This window comes from Vanessa tameamea, chromosome 24 (genome assembly GCF_037043105.1).
Source record: "Vanessa tameamea isolate UH-Manoa-2023 chromosome 24, ilVanTame1 primary haplotype, whole genome shotgun sequence".
Taxonomy (NCBI): Eukaryota; Metazoa; Arthropoda; class Insecta; order Lepidoptera; family Nymphalidae; genus Vanessa; species Vanessa tameamea.
The window spans coordinates 7,074,043-7,096,556 of record NC_087332.1 but is presented as its reverse complement, the minus strand read 5'-3'; the positions used below and the strand labels follow the sequence as shown (position 1 = coordinate 7,096,556).

At 30.9% G+C, this 22,514-nt stretch overlaps 1 protein-coding gene across 6 annotated transcripts in view; it reads left to right on the top strand.

The window, feature by feature from the left end:
- Positions 1 to 22,514, top strand: part of Eip93f (Ecdysone-induced protein 93F) — a 201,300-nt gene that overhangs the window by 145,578 nt on the left and 33,208 nt on the right. For all 6 annotated transcript variants that reach the window (XM_064218711.1, XM_064218710.1, XM_064218709.1 and 3 more), the window contains one exon: positions 16,309 to 16,691. In XM_064218711.1, coding sequence (XP_064074781.1) covers positions 16,309 to 16,691 — 383 coding nt within the window. The remainder of the gene's footprint in view (positions 1 to 16,308; positions 16,692 to 22,514) is intronic.

Genomic DNA, 22,514 nt, shown 5'->3' with positions numbered 1-22,514 from the left:
GAGTAAAACAATATAGAATATTACAATAATGACTTTATATAATGGATGATAGTTTTATTAAAATTATAAATATTTATACTAATAGTGTTATTATAACATAAGCGAAGTTTTTAATGTTTTATTTATGATAAGAACATAATATATAAATAAATAATTTAAAAAATGAATTATATAAATTTTAAATATACTTAACACAGTTAACTGAGCAGAACTGTGGAAATGGCGTTATAGCGAATACTGAGCCAAATATGGCGGTCACGGCTCAATGGAGAAACGCCGTGGAAACGCCACAAGAAATGCTAAGAATGATACGTACATACGGACGATTCTATCGTATCGATCTAATTTTTTTGCAAATTATATCCTTAACATTGTTACAAACTTATAATTTATCACTCTTGATAAATTTCTTTGTTAAATAAAGTCTTCATTTGGAAAGCCGTTATGATGTTTCTTAATTTTTATTGGGAAGAATTTATATGGATCTTTGCCACTAGAATAATTGTATTAAAAAAAAAACAGTAAATCCAGCTGTCTATATCTCTATTTAATAATCGTATCACGTGACTAGTGAATACTAGTTGCTTCCCGCTGTTTCATCTGTATAAAGAGTTTCTGCTTCTTTAACTTTTCTCAATAAACTGATCCAGAGTCGACTTGGGCCGCAAGGGCTCGGGTGGATCTGTAATTATTATTAACGGGAGATATTTGGAAGCGCTTTGAATACATTGAGGGTAATTTCAATGATGCCCATTTTCCGTTCCATTTCTGTTTATGAACCACTTTACATGTAAACCAGAGGGTATAGTCGTATGGTAGGTTTCTTCTATGCTCGCCTGGATAGGTACCACCAACTTATACATTCTACCATCAAACCGCAATACATAGTATTACGGTTTTAAGGGTGTGTGAGCCAGTGTAACTACAGGGGCATAATAATGTTGGTACCGAGGTTACGAGTACCAATTGGCGCATCGTTGATATGAGGAATGATTAATATTGCTAACAGTACAAGTCTATGGACAATGGTGACCGCTTAAAATCAGGTTGCCAGTCCGCCTATGTATATGACCTAACAATATATTTTTAGTTCCACGACCTGAACTCGCTTAACTTGTCTTAGTATGTGTGGGTACGTTTCTTGCAACTCAAATTTTAACAGTTCCTTCGAATCGTTAGTGATCAAACTTTGCACAGACGGTTCGTGCTGTTAACATTAAAGTAGGTAAGTATACTATACAAATACCTACTAAATGTAAACATTAGTGTATAAATGAATAACATTTATTTTTCAAAAACGGAATTTTAATTTTAAACATTTTTAAAAGTTTTCTGTGTTCCTATTTTGAAAGCGCATAGCTATATTGTTCTAAAAAAAATACTCCTTATTAAATTGACAACTGTCAGCTGCTTATAATATCTTGATCTAAGTACATCGAACTTTATATTATTTAATGTATTTGTAATTTAACTTAAGCATAGCCTTAAAATGCATTTTATAATTTTAATGAAACATTACCTGACCAGCTTAAAATCCATAAAAAGAACAAGAGTATCCGTCATAAATAATATCCAATTAATTAATCGCACTAAATAAAAACTTATTAAATATTTATTTAATTCAGCCGCAACAACAAATGATCCATTACGGACCATAAATGACGCTTCAAAATCGATGTTTATAGCTTTCAACTGTCAATTTAAATCGATTAATTCGATTCATCGCGGCCATAAAACGATCTCACCCGAATACGATAAAAACATAACACGATCGATAAATGCAACAAAGTTACGCAGACTATCCTCGTCCAATGACCGATTGCCAATAAAAAACGTATAATCATAATTTAAAAATCGAACCTGGCCCAGCTGACCTTAAAAGGAAGCCATTCGATGGGAGATGTATTAAAAATTGAAATAACAAGTTGCGTGCATCGACCGTTTAGATAGAGAAAAATTATAGAAGACCGAACCGGCCGGTCGCAAACGAGATCGTAACGCGATAAATTTAAAGAACTATTTCGAATAAACATTAGCACAGCAGATGTTGTTCGAAACGAAGATTAGGGGAACTAAGGCATAAAAAGCGGTCAGCCAATCGCGTCCCACCCCGATCACCCGTCCCTTTCTCGTAACCACCGCACCGCTCTTTCTAATGCTCATATTTTTTGCCATCTTATTCTAATTCCTCATTCAAATGGTTCGCATCGGATTCCAGAGGCGCGTAACCTTTCTACTATAGAACTCTTAATTACATTTTTACTTACCACGTTTAAGGTAAGGTATTCCATAATGGTGCTCTTTGAAAACGGTAACGTTGGTAATGATTTCGGCTAAAGCGATTATATTATTCGTTCGAAACGATTGATGTTGGTAGTTTTTTCCGCGGTCACGGCTACGCGTGGTTGCATGCATTACGCCGCGATGGGAATATAGATACCGGTAATATTTATGTCTATAAGTAAATTGTTTTTATATTTTTGCTGTTGTCGCTTTTTTTGCAGTCAAGCGTACTAGTTTATGCAAAACATGTTACTTAAATTAACTTGATATTTTTGTACCTTTGAAGGCATATGATTTCCATAAAATTATAATTTTGCAAAATGACTTTACTTCCTTTAGATCGCAACAGTACAAACTGTCCTGACTATAAAATACTTAATAGATTCATTAATAATATAATTAATTGCTACGTGTTTAAAATTAAAAACTTAACTAAATAAGAATTATTAATAATGTCCATATAAGAATTATGTCCATTAAATCACTGTCGTTTTCATAAAATGTTAATATATAAAATTAATCATAAAATATAAAGGAACAAAAGTGAAACCGCCGGTTGTCAATCTCTGTATTATGTCGTATTTATATTTGGAATTAAAGACGCTATCAGCTGAGCCGGGCCTCGGGCGGAGGTCGTAGGATGTACGCATCCGCTCAGATTTGTGTTGCGTCACTTGTCTCCGCGATTGTACCGGTGTGAAAATCGTAGATGTACAATCGTGACCATCATCATTTTTTTGGAATTCCTGTTCTTTTCCGTTGCTTAATATTTTTTTTCTTTTATTTTGTTAGGTGCTTTGAAGTGTCAAAATATTTTATTCATATTTCATATAATGCCTATAATATCCTATAATGAATTATGTCATTATTTGCACGTGTAACTAAGTGACAAAATTATTTCAAACGCTAAATTTATCAATTTAACGTTAATAATTGTGAGCACTTATATAATATAATACGAATCAATGATACTGAAAAAGTTGTAAGTAAAAACTTATGTGCACGGCATTACCCGCACGTCTCAACGCTCACCTCTCAAGACAGATTTGTCTCACCTCTCGCGAGTGTACTTCCAAGTTCCACACATTTGTTTACACGACTGTCTCTGAAAACATTCTTGTCAAAATGGCGTCCAATTAGAATACGTAAGAGTCGATTGTTTAAATTACAGTTTGAATTTAAAAAATATTTAAATTATTATATTGTGAAATGTTATTTGCTTCTAATTTTAAATTTAGAATGTAGAATTTAAATTAAATTTTGGAATTAATTCTGATTGATATTATATTGAAACATACTTAGGTACATTTGAATTAATATTTTATAAGTCAGTTGATATTGTCGTCTTGACCAATTTCGGTCACGGCTAATCTCTAGAACGAAGAAGATTCTATTCCCATACTATTAATGTCCCATAGTGGCAAATCAGTTTAACATGTAAGAAATCAGGTGCAAGCCAGCAGTTTTAAGTTTTAAGATCCGATATATCTTGACAGAAAACCCCAACTTATTTTGATCCGACCCTAGATTTGAATCAAACGCCTTATAATCCGTAGCATTACGAATAGACAAACGAGTTCAGTACATTAATAAAAATAAAAAATATTTGCTTTAAAATTTAAAAAAGCCTTTGTTTTTCATCTACTCATAAATTATATATTTTCTTTTATTTATTAAAAAAAAAAAACAAATTAAATTTGTTAACATTCGCGGTTTCCTTGCACAACGCTTGTGTCATTTGAATTCGACTCCATTCCTCTAAATGTGTAAGAAACCACTTAAAACCGCTTCGATATTCAAGTTCAAGCAATATGGCCGTCGTTATATTCATCCCATTTAAATGACATTGGATTTACGGTCATAGTAATAAACAAACAGTGAATTACGTAATTTCGTCTCACGCAACTCCCCGGACAATTTCCCAGGCACGCGAGGAATGATGTCTGACTATAAGTTTAGAAAAACAATTCAGAGAAGGGTATTATTTAATAATGATAATTATGAGCGAATATGTGGGCAATTCTATGCGCATATTCGAGATGCACCAAACAAGGGCATAGTGCGTTTCCGCGTTGAATCACTCGGTCGCGGGACGAGTTGCGAGCGGCGAGCGGCGAGCGGGTCGCAGAACATTGCCTTTATTGCAACATGTTTAAAAATCGAAACTATTCGATTTTACGTCAATGTCATATATCACCTTTTGGCATTCCATGATCGAGTTCTTTTAGAAGTTTCTAGATTGTTCTATTATCTCGTAACTGTCCATTCAAACCTTTTCAATGGTACTAAATTTGACGAAGAAAATAAAAATATTTTAACATTTAAATACAATGAAAACCACATTTTCCTCATTCTCTTAATATTATAATGTTGATTAAATATTTGTCGTACTTATTTAATTCATTGCAAAAGAAGAAAACACAAAAAAGTTTGAATTTAAATAAAAAAGCTTTACTTGCAAAAATTTGCTAACAACCGATTTTAAATTTTTGACGTTCCGGGATTTTATTTTGGAAAGGACCTGGACGAAGTACTGACGATATTGTTTATGTTAAGTCAGCTTACTTTAAGGAGTATTCATTACTTTTTTCTATATCATAGAGCGCAATAATTTGTGCCTAAGTCGCACCCATCTTATTACACAAACACAAATTTAAGAGTAGTTAAAATAATATCGAAATTTTGATTAATAGCTTGTTTAAGTGACTCGTTCCGAAAACATTACAAAATATGATAAAGATTTTCAATCAAATCGCATTCAGTGCAATTAGATGTTTTATTTTTTATGTTATGTGTATATTGTGTGTATGTTATGACGGGCAAATGGACCTAATGGTATGTGGTCACCACCGCCCTCAGACATTGGCGCTGTAAGAAATTTTAACCAGTCTTTACTTGTCAATGCGCCTTTGGAACTAAGATGTTATGTCCCTTGTGCCTGTAGTTACACTGACTAACTCGCCCTTCAAACCGGAACACAGCTATTAAGTATGGCTGTTTGGCGGGAGAATATCTGATAAGTGGTACTTACCCAGACGGGATTGCGTAAAACTTTTCCACCGAGTAAATAATTATTCATTACAAAAATCCAAATGTATTTAATGAAAGGAAAATTACACACAGATACAATTGAATTTAATAATTGTTAGTATATCATTTTATAATCTCATAGCTTCGAACATAACGCGAGTTTTCATTCTTTCTTCAATAAAGCGATAGAATGCTGTATGTTTATCATTTAAATATATTTATTAGAGTTACTGAGTGACATCTAGTCAATATATATAGAAAGATTTAATTAAACACGAGCCAAAGCGTCCATTGTTAAGCATTAATAGATAACGAACTAACAAAAAATATGTTGAATTAATTTTAGTCTAGTATCGTTGAAGTTTGAGAGTTTTGTTTTTTTCCGGACATGAATTGAAACAACGACATCGTATCCAAAGGACTATGTATTTTCGAAATGTAATTAAAAAAAATAAACTAACAGTACTCGGTTTATAGTTTTATCAATTAGTTTAATTACATTATTAGTGCCCATTGAGTTCTTATCATATTCAAATAATAAGTAATATTTATCAATTTTAAACATATATAGGATAGTACGTGAGTTCGGTTTGTTCGGTTTGGGTGAGCGAACCAGTGTAACTACAGACATAAATGATCTCAGTTTACCCTAAAATAATTAATATATAATAAAACTTCGTTAAGACACGTTAATTTAATTTCAACTTCTATATCTATAATAGATTTAAACAATCACACATGTAACAATAATATTCTAAATCTCGCTGCAGCTTGAGACATACTCCACACATACATACACACACAAACGCACTGAGTCAGCGTGACCTTGGAATAGACGAGTCTATTTCGCAGTTTTAGCCAATCAGCAGTCAGCTCACGCGCAAGCTTTGTTTGTTATACAGCTGTTATTTCGTTAACATTGTCTTAGGAAAACTTATTTATTTGCTTCAATATACGCTTAAATTACTTCTTAAACGAGGCATTCATGACCTTGTACTCCTACAAGCTTGGTGTTAATATTCGTTAAAGTTCAAAGAGGATACATAAATATATGTTTAAGTACATGTAAATTGATTTTGATTGAAAAAATAGTTAATGAATTCTTACCGGTTCTTTTCCGTAAAATCAACATCCCGAACCGGACTTCAAAAGTGCCTGTAAGAGCCTGCTTAAATAAAATATATTTAGAATTTGATTTTGTTTACTTTTTTTTATTAATAATAATAAGGTTTGGTAGGATTTAGGAATTGATCTGTTGTGAAGGACAGTAGCTTTTGCAACAATTTTCGCCTCAGAATAACTTGCAATTTTTGTCAGTAGCAGTCAATCTTTAAAACGGCTGGGGAATCATGTTTAGAAAATATATATTTTTTTATGACGTTGATCTTTCCTGATTTCATTAGGTTGTCCATTGTCGTGGAAGGCTTGATAACATATTATATACCTTAGTAACTTTGTTTATCGGATTATATCAGATATTGTATTTTGAAACTATTTTCAACGCAATTTTGTCCTTCTATCAATGTTTCATGTGTGTAAACAGCCTTATAGGTTGTACCAATAGTAATTACGTTATAATAACTCCTAAACTTTTATTTGGTTATGCCCAACTGAGAAACCATTAAGCCTTTCGATTTTAGGAGCGTATAAGTTCCAAAACATTAGGTATCCTCTGGAGGTTTTAACCGACCAGTAACATTAACATGATACTTTAAAAAAAAGGTTTACAAAAATATATATAACATAAAAGCGTACCCGCGTAATAAACAACCAATCTAAATCAAATATAGCTACCACATTGTGGTCGTTAAATACTAATTGGTGGTACATTAAAATTTACCACTTAAAGCGTAGTAGAACTTGATCGTTGCGCTGTATCATAAACTATTACATTGTACTGCGAGTAGTCGCTTTTTGTTGCAATTTAATTAGTTGTAAACTTGTATTACAATTGACAAATGGCTGTGAATTTTAGTTTAGCAATATGTCCGTGACATTACTTCGAAGCTTATATTCAAATACTAGCGACCCGTCCCGGCTTCCCACGGGTGCAATGCTGATAATAATAATTATACTACGGAATGTCTTAAAACGTTCACAGCTTCGCAAGCCGCTGTGTCCCTGAATTTTAAATCTGTAATATCTTCGAAAATATTAATTTAAATTACACGACATCACTTTAGAAACCTCTAAAATGATCAGTGTTTCTCTACTATATTGTGCATGTATTATACATATAAACCTTCCATTTGAATCAATTTATCAAAAAACTGCATCTAAATCTAAAAGAAAACCGTATCAAAATTCGTTGTGTAATTTTAAAGATCTAAGCATACATAGGGACAGACAGCGGTAAGCGACTTTGTTTTATACTAAGTATGTAATGACCATACCATGAAGTTCACACTTAAACGTCAAAAATATAAAAGTGGGAGAAAATGCGAAGTGTAGTTATTTGTTTAATAATATCCATCTACAAAAACCTTCTCCGAAGCGCGCTGCGTCTTCTGATAAGTTATATGAATATTGGTTTAGTTTTTTTTTTTTATAGGGAAATAGAACGCCTCATTTATTAATATAGATTTACGACTTTATTAATATGATCTCTGTTTGTGAAATCAGTGACTTGACATTCAAAAGAAGACAGTATTAAATAAGTAAATAATTTTAAAAATATATTGACAAATTATTGAAGTTCGTACGAAAGGTCTTAAAACCAAAAGACATCCGGTCTGAATTACTATCGGTCAACCTTTAGGCTTATCTTAAATACACTACAACTTCTTAATAATAATATTAAATTAAAAATATATAAGGAGGCTGCATAGTTTCTCGTCGGATCTTGTCGGGACTTGTGTATATTAGTAAATCTTGTCAATACAAATTACATTGATATAGCAAAGTTCAGCTAATGTTGCTTGGTTTTCTAACTGTAGTCATACCAAATATAACATCAAAAAATATAAATGAATGTGAAAAGTTTCAAGCTTTTTTTTGTATCTTGATTGAGTATTGCTGTTGGCCCTACTGGCCTTTACAGCGTCACCGAACGTCGGGGTGTGTGTTAAGACTCTGCCTTAACGTGAACCCTTTTGGGCTCTAGAGTGACGTTCGTCCTGAGGGTGTCTCCTATGAGATCGCACCTCGGCTCAGAACGTAGTCGGTGGGGGAGGTTTCAAGCAATCTATATATGTTTATATACTCTATTCCAACTGTGAGAGGAGATAAGCCATATAAACCACATTTGACAGCAATTTGACGCGATATCATTGGTTGCTTGGTTAGAGAACTTGGTTAAACTTTGATAATCACGATGGATTTGCGAATAGAATTTAAAGATCGACGAAACTGTTATCGGAATTTTGGAAGTAAAATTAAAGTGGATATAAGTAGTTAAGTGTAATAGTGTTGTGTTATAAATAAATATATATTAATCATAGACTCTTAGTAGTGCACAATATAGTTGAGTTATTAGCAAATCGCATGAAATACGTAAATCTAAAGTTTGTTTATCTTTATTCCTACTTCGATGGGAACAGGCTATACATATATACCGTTTTCATTGTCTATCAATCGATTGTCTTTATTTTGAAAACTATAAACGAGCTTGAGTGTTATAAATCAAAACTGGAAATAAACGTAAATAAAATACGAGACATGCAGATTAAATATATGTTTTATTGAAATATTCAATAGTGATCATGGAAATTCGACTACTGGGCGAAGACTAGTATTGAATCGATGATTATCAAATCTAGTCACTTTAAATGAAATCAATGTAATATCAAAACCAGCTTAATATTCTAGGCTATACGTACATGTTGTATGGATAATTATTTTTTTATTACGCCAAGCTTGGCAGGCCGTTGACTCTTAATTGTTGGAGGTCCCGCTTCAGTTGGCCAAGCTCGATGATTACTGTCTTGGCACAAAATTCTATGAAAATGTAAATTATAGGGAATATGCTTTCTAGTCATGGACCTGTGACCGTTATTTGATTTTTGCTCTTAGTTAGGAAGTAATAGGATTCGTTTTTGTTTGATAAGGTTTTTAAGAGATTTTTTTTTTAAATTACATGTAGGTAGTTAGAACCTTGTGGGCCACACTGTCATGAAGTTAAATGTTTATTATGTATCATTTAGTTTTTTTTTTTTTTATAAATAAATTGTCTTGTTTCATTGGTTAGCTTTTAATGCTGCAGATATCGATGTTATTATTTCAAATCTGGGTTTGGAACATTAAAAAAAAGTGTTTTTCTGTGGTAATTATTCAAAGTTATTCTCAGTAATAACGCAAGACAGAACTCCCTTCGGTTGCCGGTTGAGAGTCCAAATACACTTTATTCAAATAGGCTCTTACAAGTACTTTATATTAATTACAGATTTTTATTTTCTCTTGTTCTGACTTGTCATCAGCTGTGTTGTCACGGCTTCATCGTCATAAGTTGTTTGAGGAATAATATATACTAATCCCTTGATTCTACACAGTGCCCTTAACAATATAAAATCCTTTACTAACATATTTTTAACGTTTATTGAAATTAATTGTATAACTTTATATATCCAGTGATCGTCATATTAAACATAGTAAAATCCCTTGCGAATAATTATATTTCAACACGTAATAAACGCAAAAGTCATATACTTATGTATATATATATAATAGCGACGTAACCGCCATTAAACGATTTAATAATAAAAATACGTTACATTATATAATAACATATGAAATGAATGCTTTAATAAAAAAATAACATTTAACATATAACGATAAAGATTGATATCTTTAAAATAATTAATTGTGAGACTAATTCGTCAGTGTCGCGTTGTAACGCCCCGTTGATTCTATCAAATGTTTTAGTACACACGATCACGACACGACGACGACACGATTCTGGCATCTATATATTATATATATACAGGGTTATTGGTAATTCGACGTATTCTCGTTAGGAGGTGATAGAGGTGATTATTTCCGATAATTTTAACCCCCCTATTCGTAATGCAAAAGTGAACCATTATTGAGTTTTCACGTTTTTTAGATTTTTTCAAAATAAGCTAAAAATGCAACTTGAAAAATTTATTTAAAAAAAAGTATCAAATAAAATCTTCTTTTTTCTTCTGATTTATAAAAATGAATAAACACTAGTTATTTGTCAATATAAAAACAATAATTATCGGTCCAAATTTAAAAATGCGAGACGGAAAAAGATATTATTTCAATTTTTTTTTCGTTATGAAACTTGTCCTGCAGATTATTTTAAAAACATAATCGTTTTATCAGCTCTCCAAAAATGTATAACAACTAGGAACTTATTTCAAAACAACCGAAATAAAATGACCACAAAGGACGCTGATGGAAATTCGTATTCGAACATGAACGAAATCGGACTAAAGTTCGCCTTTTAAAATCTTACAAAATTAATTAAAAACAATACCCAATGTAAATAAAACTAAATACAAATTTAAAACAACATTTAGAACTCAACTACCGAATTAATCAAATTATTCCGCATCATATTTGATGCGCTTTTTTATTTTTATTTTGGGGATGATACAGGCGAGACGTCGTAAACTAGGGATTTCATGTGCGTCACATGGAACTCAACTGACGTTTAGTCCGAACTCCTACCAGGTTTTGAGTTAGTCTGGGTATTAAAATGAACCAACCTCTCATCAGATATTCTACGAATAAACAGTATTACCTACTCAGTATTGTTGTGTTCCGGCGTACAGCCAAGGTGAGCCAGTGTAACTACAGGCACAAAGGACATAACATGTTAGTTTTCAAATTTGGTTGCACATTAATATTTCTTACAGCACCTACCTTACCTATATCATAAATAAAATACTGAAACATATATATGTCAATTTAATAAATAAAAAGTACTCAGAACCATAGATAATATTTTAGTTTTATTTCTAGAAGACCAAGGCCTCAAAGCAACAAGGGTCCTTTAGGACTACATAGCATGTGGAGGTATACATATGCTATAAAATGATTTATCGTGTAATTTAGTACAGAGTTGGTAATAAAACCGCCACCCAACAAATGATACGTTACTTTAATCGTAGCAACGGTACGAATTGATAATTTTAAAGTAATTATAATACAATTATGTACGATTTATGTTATTCGTGATATTTTAATGTCAAACTTAACAGGTATATTGAAGTCGTTTATAGCGATCGTATGAGAGAGGCTTGAATATATCTAACTGAATAGAGCTTATAGCAGCTCGTTGGTCTATGTAGGCAGACTGGCAAATACCATCTGATGTCGCCAATGCTCCACCAACTTTGTGAATGATATTATAGCCCTCGTGCCTGTAGTTGCATCCGCTTTTTCACTTGTCAAACCGAAACACAATAATACTAGGTATTGTTGTTTGGCGGTAAACCAAAGAAAACTGTAGCATGAACCGAATTTTAACCCGATTTAAGTTTATTCTAGCATTTTAATAATCATCTCAAATCACAATTGCCAAATTATCTTACATATTTTCAATTTAGCTAATAAATAACATATTATTATATAGCGGTTCAAATAATCTCTGTTCAAAATAATAATATAAGACTAGTTGTAACCTAGTTTTAAAAAAATACTCAAAATATTAAATATAAATTTGGCTGTATGCACGATAGCGTTCGCGTGGATATTCGACATTAAAATAAAAAAAATAATTGATATTTAATGTTCCAATTTTAAATCAATAGTTCACACATTCGAATAATAGTTTAATGAATAGAACCATTGTTATCTTAATAATAAAATAAAATGGCGAAAATCTCATATTTACTTACAATTAAAACAAAGAAATAATAAACAGCCCAAATAATTTCCAAACAATAACCCAAATAAATAAACTAAATCATTTTTAAGTCTTAACGAAAAATTACGTAATACATACATAAATACATACCTTCAATTGAACTATTACTGTTAAATTGTATTTACGTGTATATGATATGTTTATACGAATAAATCTTGAAAACATTTGCGCATCAAATCGAAAGTCCGCGGTCTTAAATTCTAAGTTTGAAACCAGATAATTTCCTTATGTCTTCGATGAATAAAACAATTTATAACCAGTCGTAAATATAGTTTGTTTAAAACGATTACACAATCGCGATCAATCACTAATACGATAAGAAATCTAAGATCACGCCGATGTGTGTAAAAGTCATTATATTATATATTATCATTAAATACCAAGCTCAGCTCGTCTTATTGTAAAATAATAAAGGTCAAATACTCGTTTAAAATATGATAATCATTTATAAATCAATTATATTTATCTTATTAAGCAATTAATTCTGCGTTTGAAAAAAAATTTCATTGAAATTCGTTCAGTAATATTCTCCTTGGGTCCGAGGTGTTTCTTTACGAATCGGTAGTTTTTTTCTGTCATTCAATAAGTAAGTGTAATGCTTCTGTGGTGATATAAGATTTACATTGACTTTTCGTAATATCAATACACAATGCTTAGTGTCCCACAGCTGGGAAGGCCTCCGCCTCTTAAAGGAGGTATAAAGCCTAACCCACTAATCGAATCTAAAATATTTAATATAGGTACATGTAGCAACTTTTAATTGTCGTTACGATGTTTTCCTTCACGAGAGAATTATATTATAAACACTTATTTTTAATGTACCTATAGATATGCAGATCGGCAAATGGCCACCTAAGTAAACTACTACACGTAAGTGCCACACACAATGACACTGTAAGAAATATTAGCAATTTTTTCAACCGCCAATGCGCCAACAACCTTGGGAGCTAAGATCTTATATTCCTTGATCCTGTAGTTATATTGTGAACATATTTTTCAAGCCGGAACACGATAAAACTTAGTAGTTTTTGTGAATTGTGATTTGTTTGTTCGGGTTTGAATTCGCAGGCTCCAGTTAAGATACACGTGTTCTAGCTAGTTCGATCTCGAATCTGTTAGTTACTGTTATTAACAGTAACTAACAGATTAGTTTTTATTCTTATATTGTAAACTCTAAGATAATTTTAAGTTTCATAGTTAATTTTAGTGGTTCTGACAGATTAAGGAATAGTTTATGATTATTAATTAATATATTTAGGTTTAGTTAAGGTTACTTTTGAACTGATCTAAGGATCGCACGCACTCTACTTAGCCGATAGACTATAGCTATAAATTTAGACGATAGTTGTAACTTTGCTAAAATAACAAAATAATATTCATTTATTTATTCAATTGATTAGTATTTACGGAATTTATAAAACATATTACTGTATTTTGTTCTACGTTAAATTATAAATTAGTGTCAAGTAACTATAAGCATCAATTATTTTATTGTTTGATATTATTATCAAATAATAAATATAGATAATAAATTATTATTTTTTAAGTAATTTAAACTATTTAATAACCTTGTACTAATACGAGCGTATTTCTTCTACATTTATAAATTATAATGTAGTAAAATAATTGCATCGCAAACGCTGTAATCCTTGATCAAGACCAGAATAACAGCAATAAAATCAAGTATCGGTGCTTAAGTCAAACTAAAAATCAATAAAAAAAAAACTTTTGCAATACGCATAAGTTTTTTTGTGGGTACTTCTACTCGAAAAATATTTTTAACGCATAAACAACTACGAAATTGCTTTTAAAAAAATGATCCAAATTTCTTTTGACGTTTGCACGTCAAAGGATTTTTTTTTTCAAATAGATATAAAAAGTGCGTTCAAATTTACAGTTTTAAATGTATTCATTTGAATAGGTAGTTGATTATTTTACGTTTGCCGCTTTTTGCGCGATATTTTATGTTAATACCAATGATTTAATGCCGATACGAACATCAGCGGTCATTGGTTTTCCATGTGTTTTCTAAATGGTATTGACTTAGGCTGATAATTCAGTGGCTATATAGCGCTTTAAAGCAAATATCGAAACCTACTTTATTCAAGTTGACTTTTGCAAGCACCTTCGTAATTTTACAGGATTATATTAAACGTAAACGTAGATCTTGCAGAGAAGTAAACCGTTAAGGAAGATCGTAGTTACGTACTATTATCCGCTTAAATTTGATAGATATGTCTGAACAAACGTCATTCTTACTAATTCGACGAATTTTCATGGTCTATCTATAATTTATATAATATTGTATTAAATAATATATCACATTTATTCATATTTAATTAATAAAAAGTTTAAATATATCTATTTATAATTAAAATGAACTATGCCGAAATATTATTCAAATAGAGTTTATTTGGTTGCACGGAATGAGAGAGCGTGATGACGTATACCGTCACGGCATACGAGTCGATATTAAAATCGCTTTACATAGCGCATTGCTGTGCGCAGCGATGGACTGTCAGCTTTACAAGTCGAATATGAAGATATATTCTGTGGTCGTTTTTTACTCTTGAATCATTGAATGTTTGTATTTATTTGTGTTCGTCTTAATCACCGGTCTTCACGCTCAGTAACCCGGTGCTACTGTTGCAAAACATATGCCGTTTTTGCCATATAATGTTTTGATTTTTTTTGTCATATATAATATACATTTTAGTATGTTAATTAGACGTTGATTTTAATAGATTACGTTTTTATTATATTGAATTATTAATTTATATCAACTAACACATTTTAACATTAATAATCTGATTATAAAGAAAAATCATGTTTAATTTATATATATATATATATATATTGTTATATAAATTATTTTGTTCAATTGAAGTATAGAAAATAGCGTTAGTCTTAGTAAATAACGGTTTCCTGCAACTAATAATGCTCGCGTAATAAATACTTTATACTGCAACTACTTAGTTCAACTTCGCCTGCGTGTGAGTGGGGGGCAGGTGTACCCTATGTGCTCCTGTACCCCTGATAATGTGTATGCAAAATATTACAGTTATGATGATCGGTTGACTAGTTAAGAGGTGAAACGTAACAAACAAACAGACTCACTTTTGAATTTACAATACATTTAGGACATATTACAATTTAAAAAACATTGGAGATTGCTTCATCTTTAATAGACCAATGGAGTATATACCTAATACAGATCCATAGTTATGATATAAATATTAACTTTAATTTCGTTATAATCGAATAAACACTGTAACATAAATAGTATCGAGTAAACGAAACACCAACGGTGAACTCTGATGCCATTCATCATTCGCTTGACAATCGATATCGGCAGAAAAGTAAATTTTAGCGGTAATTCCAGCCTTGGCCGTCGCAACACTATCGCTCACACACAAGTATACCACGCTGACTTATTCTGTTTAATAACACAATTATACTAATATATTTAATTAAAAACTATTTTATATTATAAATTGTACCTTCTTTTATCTAAGCTTAAATACATTACTTTTTTATTACTTTAATAATTTTCAAATCACACCAGAACTCCTTCGTGTTATTAGAAAACTAAATCGTACATAAAAGAAAAAACAAAAGACAGAACGTGTATTTTTTTAAATATGATATTTAAATTTTTTATCATTCAAATATAGAATAAGTTTGAACACTCACATGCTCTAACAACATTCAACATATTCACATTTATCGTGAACATTAAATATCGACAATTAATATTCGATAATTATATTATATGACGGACGAAAACAATAATTTATGACGATTGAGGTCGACGACATTTTCGTCGGAGACAGTTTTCGCTGTCATTTGAGTTAATAATAAATATTTCAATTTATCGCTTTGTTATTTAAATTTAGAAGACAGTTTTTCATGATTGGAATATTAATTCTATTTTTAAATATTTCAACATGAACCTCCTTGAAATCAATTTAATAATGGAAATGCGTTTATTTTTAAATAATTAATTAAATTTATATAAGTTAATGACACTTACTAAATTAATTCTAAATATATATTAGTTGCTTATCTGAATCTTTTTGTTTCGAAAATGATATGTTCCAAAACCGAATGATGGTGTTAAAAGCTGTATGAAGGTAATAAAAATGACAAATCCCTCGTTCCAGGTCTAGAACGGGTGGCAGAGGAGTTGATGGGTCGCAGAAAATGGAAACTATATCAAGACGGATTAATACCAAAGCGCATAGAGGGCGAACAGTCGAGCGACGAAGACTCCATCGCTGCCTCCGACCCCCCTCCCGCGCTGAAGATCAAGACGATCGAGCAGATCAACGCCCCGGAGAGACCGGAGAAGTTGGACAAACAGGAGGGAGAGGAGAAACCCCGGCGGCCGGAGACGATACTGGAGAGTTTGATAAAGAGGCCCGCCACGCAACCAAAAGTGGAGGTCCAAGAGGAACCAGCAGACTGGAAGCCGGCGGAGAGGTGCTACTTCTGCGTGGACGGGGAGAGGGGTGAGGCGGAAGGGAGGGCAGCGGGCGGCGCGACGGTAAGTAACGCCCTTATATTTGGCAATATGCCATAGATATTATCAGTTTATTTAGGTCGGCGTTGAGGGCTCCGTGACAGATTGATGATTCGACCTGCTTTTATTGAAGTTACAGTTTTCCGACAAACATTTGAATATCTAGGAAGTGTGTATGACGTATTACTTGTTGAGCTTGAGGACATTAGGATGATGACGGTGACAATCATTTTAGACTTTATTTATAGGTGCCAATGCCTTTAATGTTCATTAAAAAAAATAACTTTTAATTTCAGATAACGAATTTAAGAACATGGAATAGCGTTTAAAATTAAAAAATCAAACTAAAATACATTAAAAATTGCATCTAAAAAAGGGTTTTATTTGAACGGCTGGCTATTTCAAAGTACTTTAAAAATATTTGTGATTCAACAAGGGTACTCTTTCTCTGTAGGCTTTTTTAGTTATTTTCTTTAAATACACAAAATACGCAGCGCTAAAGACCAACTAATTGTAGCAGAACATTAACATATACAAACAAAATAGACTTTTTTCTATAATTAATACATTCAGCCGAGTCAGCTGCTGACTGTACTCTTCGAGAACCGGATTTCAAGTGATTACTTGCCAGATGTTTCGCTGAACACACACCACTCGTAAATTGTATATATATATTTATATATAACGCATAAAACAACAATTTCGTTTATTTCTATGAAACTATATCACGTGTAAGCGTAATGTAAAGGTTTCGTTATTTTTTTTTTTTTTATGTTTAAAGGTCTACAAAACAAAATGACAATCACAAAAATACACATGATTACATTTTTCATGATGTAGACACATCGGCATTCGTTTAATATTAAGTATTTTAACATATTAAAAAATATATTAAATTAAGGTTGAATTTATTTCTAAATGAATAAATATTTTGTGATATAATATGTAGGTAGTTTATTTAAATATATAAAAATAAAAATACACAAAGACTGTTAGCGACTCTATTCTAAGCTTAGTTTATTTCCAAACATCTTTATTCGGATACTCTATTTATTATTTTACGAAATTAATTTACATAATAAATAAATAATATCTATATTATATAATAATTGTTATTAGATATAATTATTCAAAATCAATCAAAAACAAAAAATACTTGACTTCAGTATGAGAATGTAGATTCCTAATCTACCGAGAAGATCCGGCAAGAAACTCAGTAGTTATTCTTTATCACTCATCTAATTAAAAACACCAACTACATATAAATAAATATATACATGCAAGTATTATATATTTATATATTGCAAGAACTAATACTTTAAGTTTCTAGAATATATATGTAATAGATTTTGTATATATTAATTTGATGTATCTATTTATGATATTACAATATAGCCCGTACTTATAAAAGTTGCACAGCATAGCTTAAATAATAATCTATCTCTCTCTGACATCAAAGTTTTGACGTTAGAGAGAAAAAGAGAAATTATTGTTTGGTAAATGTAATTGTTATATTAAAATATAATCGTGTTTTTTTTAATTTAAATTAAATTGTATTTGAACCTTAATTTGAGGCCTCTGGAGCTATATGATTTCAAAAAATATGTTAGTTAGCAAAAAAACATTAAGACAGATAATTTGGACATTATTACGAATGAGCTTTATTAATCAATTGTGGTACCATTTACAAGTTATTTAGAGTGTTTATTTCGTTTAATAAAAATGGCAACATTGAATTCAAAAATGTTAAATATTAATTAGTATTTTTAATTCCGCAATCTATACTTGGACTGGATAAATGGACTTCAAAATATTATTACAAAAATATATAAACAAAGCCTCTTTATCTATAACGATATTATATATGCAAAAGTAATCCTGTCTGTTGCTCTATCACGGCCAGACCACTGAATCGAATTAGATAAAATTTGGTATTAAGTAAGAACTCCAAAAAGGACATAGGCTACGTTTTTATACGTAATACCTGAAAATCAACCTCTAAAACGCAAATGTTACAACCAGTATTTAATATGGATTTAACGATTACTACATCTCGGGAAGTTTTATGTATAATTTAGAATATATAGATATTTTTATTTAAGACAAATAACATAAGAATTGATAACATTAAGTGCTTAAATATATATACAAATGTGAATTAAAAAAAGTTACTGTATAAATCTTGATAGTAATTAATTGATAAAATATTAAATTAAATTAAATAATTGATTGTATAATTTTGGTTTTAAAAAGAAGTAACGTCTTTGTTGCCAGACCTTCTCGGCAGAATACAATCCGATCGTTGTTAGCGCTTAACATCAAAAGTATCTGTAAAAGCTCACGTCGTATCTCATTCGTGAAATTGTGTAAGTCGACTTAAGTGATACGCTGTTTTGATTCTTATATGACAAATTAAATGTACTAATTATTGTCAATATTGCGTATCACTTTCTGACAATACACCGACCTGCCGTGAGTTTTGAGTTTTATCTGAAAATATATACATAAAAGGCATTATTGAATCTAATATTCTTTTAAACATATGACCTTATTATTTAAACGTTTAATTAAATAAGGCTTTTTTCAGAATATAGTATTACAAACATAGCCGTCCGCTAAATTGGTAAATTTATATAGACGTTCAAGTTAAAAATATTTAAAAAAAGAACTATAAACGTAAGGTTTAACGGTTTTATTCAAAGTTTGTGAGATATAACTCACATTAAACTAACAAACACATTAATTTTATACAGATAATATATAATTGTTATATACATAGGATTGAATTAATTATATATTTGTTAAGAAATAATATATATTAATAATATTCTTAATCAGTAAGATTTGCTAAGTTGATTATGAAACATGTATCTTAACGAGCAAGCAACGCAATGCGTATGTTATTTTGATTTTACGATTCATTTCGTTCGGTATAGGAGAAGAGAACTTCGCGAAGTATTAACATGATGTATATGTACTTACGAAGAGGTAATATTTGTTTGTTTGTAAGTCGGAATCTCCGGAACATATATTTTTTTTTTTTACCAGAATGCTCAATTTTTTTTTAAGTGCTACAAGGTTGATATTATATTAACATGAAATCATTTTATTTATTAATTAATTACACCCGTGCGAAGCTTGGGTTGCTGGTTGGGTATCAAGGTTTTATTCCCAATTCACAATCGAGTACTTAAGAAAACCGGCTTCTCTTTATCAGTGGGAAATTTTCATAAAGTACTGATAACGATGCCTAAAACTAGCGGTGCGCTAAAAACAATATCGTAAAAATAAATAAATAAAATCAAGTCAAATAAAATAATGTCGTCATTCAATCAAATATCATAATTGCCATTTAAAAAAAAAGTTTAATGCACTGACTCTTTAGTATAGGTATCTACTTAAGGACTTGTCGAACTATTTCAGCTTATATCATTTTTTATACCTCCATGAAGATTATCTGAAAGAAGCTGATGTCTACATATGTTCCAATTTTACTTGGGGTCGGCGCAGCATGTTTTCTTCTCCACTACTTCTCTGTCGGACGTCATCTCACAAGTATCTGAATATATAATAATTAAAAAAAACAGCTTAAACATTTAGGAAACGAATTACTTTAATAAAAAAACATCTAAATCCAATCAAATTAAATTCCAATTATTTATAGTTATAAAACGATTCAAGTATCCTAGATATATAGGTAATTATTTGTTAATAATTGTCTATTAGATCAACATTAAATATTTCCCAGTACGCAGGTGCGGATCACGTCATCTCAAATGATGAGTCAAAAATATCCTTGCTCTTTGAAATCTCTGTGACTTATATTAAATGCTATTATCGCAGTTTATTTAATATATACCTATATACAAGCAAGCCCGTTGGGGTATCACCCTCGCATCAGTTATTCTGCCGCCAAACAGCAATACTTAGCATTGTTCTGTCCCGCTTCGGAGGATCAGTGAGCCAGTGTAACTAAAGGCATAAGGAACTATCTCAATTCTCAAGGTTGGTGGTGCATTGGCGATGTAAGGAATGGTTAATATATCTTACAGCGCTATTGTCTGTGTGTGTCATTTCCCTTCCGCCTACCTTTTACATAAAATAAAAGAAGTTCCAAATATTTTTATTGGTAGAAAGCACCCTGCTTTAGGGTACAAATTATAATATATTATAATTATAATCATTTTTTTTTTAATAAATTGCTTCCGTTCGAAATTTGTTAAGTAAATCTTTGATTCAAAGATATTCATTCAAGTAGGTTTTTATAAATAGTTATGTTACGTTAAGTTAAATGCAATATAACTATTAATGTAATTTGTCCGGAATTTGGATTATTAGTTTAATATACATATTACATATTTTCATATTAAGCAAAATTAGTCTGAATACATTTTATTAAGTAGTGCTCGTGCGGACTTAATCTTATGCCAAGTCTTAGCTATCCAGGGACTCAAACACACAAGAAAAAAAAAAACAAATGTAGACACAATTATATTTATACTAGCTGAATCCTTGACTCTACCTGCGTTATATTTATAAAATTTTATAGCACACAAACCTTTACCCCAATTCTATCTCCCCGTTGGTTGATATAAACTCATCTAAGTCTTTCGCCGTAACTCAATCTATTAATATATCAAATTACATCTAAATAAGCGGTTTAAGCAAAGAGGTAACAGACAGAGTTACTTTATCACTTATAATATTCGTAGGGATGTATTAGAATCAACAATAGGACAATGCTCAACATAAACATATAGTTAAATATAGTTCGACCTAAGATCTCGTTTTTATATGTTTCCTATTAAAAGTAATTTCATGATCTTAGCTATTTTATAATATTTATAAATCGCACACATGTAAATAATTTATCGAGATATTGTCGATATGTGTCGACAAGACTATGTTTCTTATCGTCATGGAGTCGACTCGTTGAAATCACATCGCAGATTAACGAGATATCTTTTTGATTTTTTCTTTATTTTTGGTATTGAATTTCGGGGTTTTATTCCAGAGATAATGTAGATGACTTTTAGAATTCTAGGTCTTCTAAATTTTTATATGAAACTAGTTGACGTTCGCGGCTTTGCTCGCGTTTTAAGGATTGGTGATGGGTATTTTGTGTTGTATAATTTATTTCGTGCTCGGCGGTGAAGGAAAACATCGTAAGGAAACCTGCATGTGTCTAATTTCAACGAAATTTGCCACATGTGTATTCCATCAACCCGCATTGGAGCAGTGTGGTGGAATATGCTCCAAACCTTCTCTTCAAAGGGAGAGGGCCTTAGCCCAGCAGTGGGAAATTTACAGGCTGCTAATGTATGTAAAAAATTATGGGTATTAAAAACCTATGTCTTAGAGTTCAAGCTTGCCTCATTCCATATTTTAATTATTAATTATATCTTAATCGAAACTTTATACCGTGATTTATTTATACACACTATTTTGTATGTATAAAAAAATATTTTAAAATTTAGTTAACATATTACTCTTCCTCTATTTGAAATAATAATATTGGAATTGAGGTATTATTTGGAAAATGTATCTTATTCATAATTTTCAAAAAAAATTTAAGAAATAATTTTCAATGTCCGAAACATAAAAACCAAAAAAATATGTCATATGATTTTTTACAATCATCATTTTGAAGCAAGTGAAACCAGTATAAAACAACATTGTGACATCACGGGCGACAATCTATTCCCAGCGGCCAAGTAACTAATAGTCGTTATTTTAATAAATAAGACAATAATTTTAGAACTATTAAGTAATATGCTAAAATCATATTAATTTAATCTTAGTCAATTGCGGTTGAAAAGTACCTGTTAAAACATATTCGAATCAAAC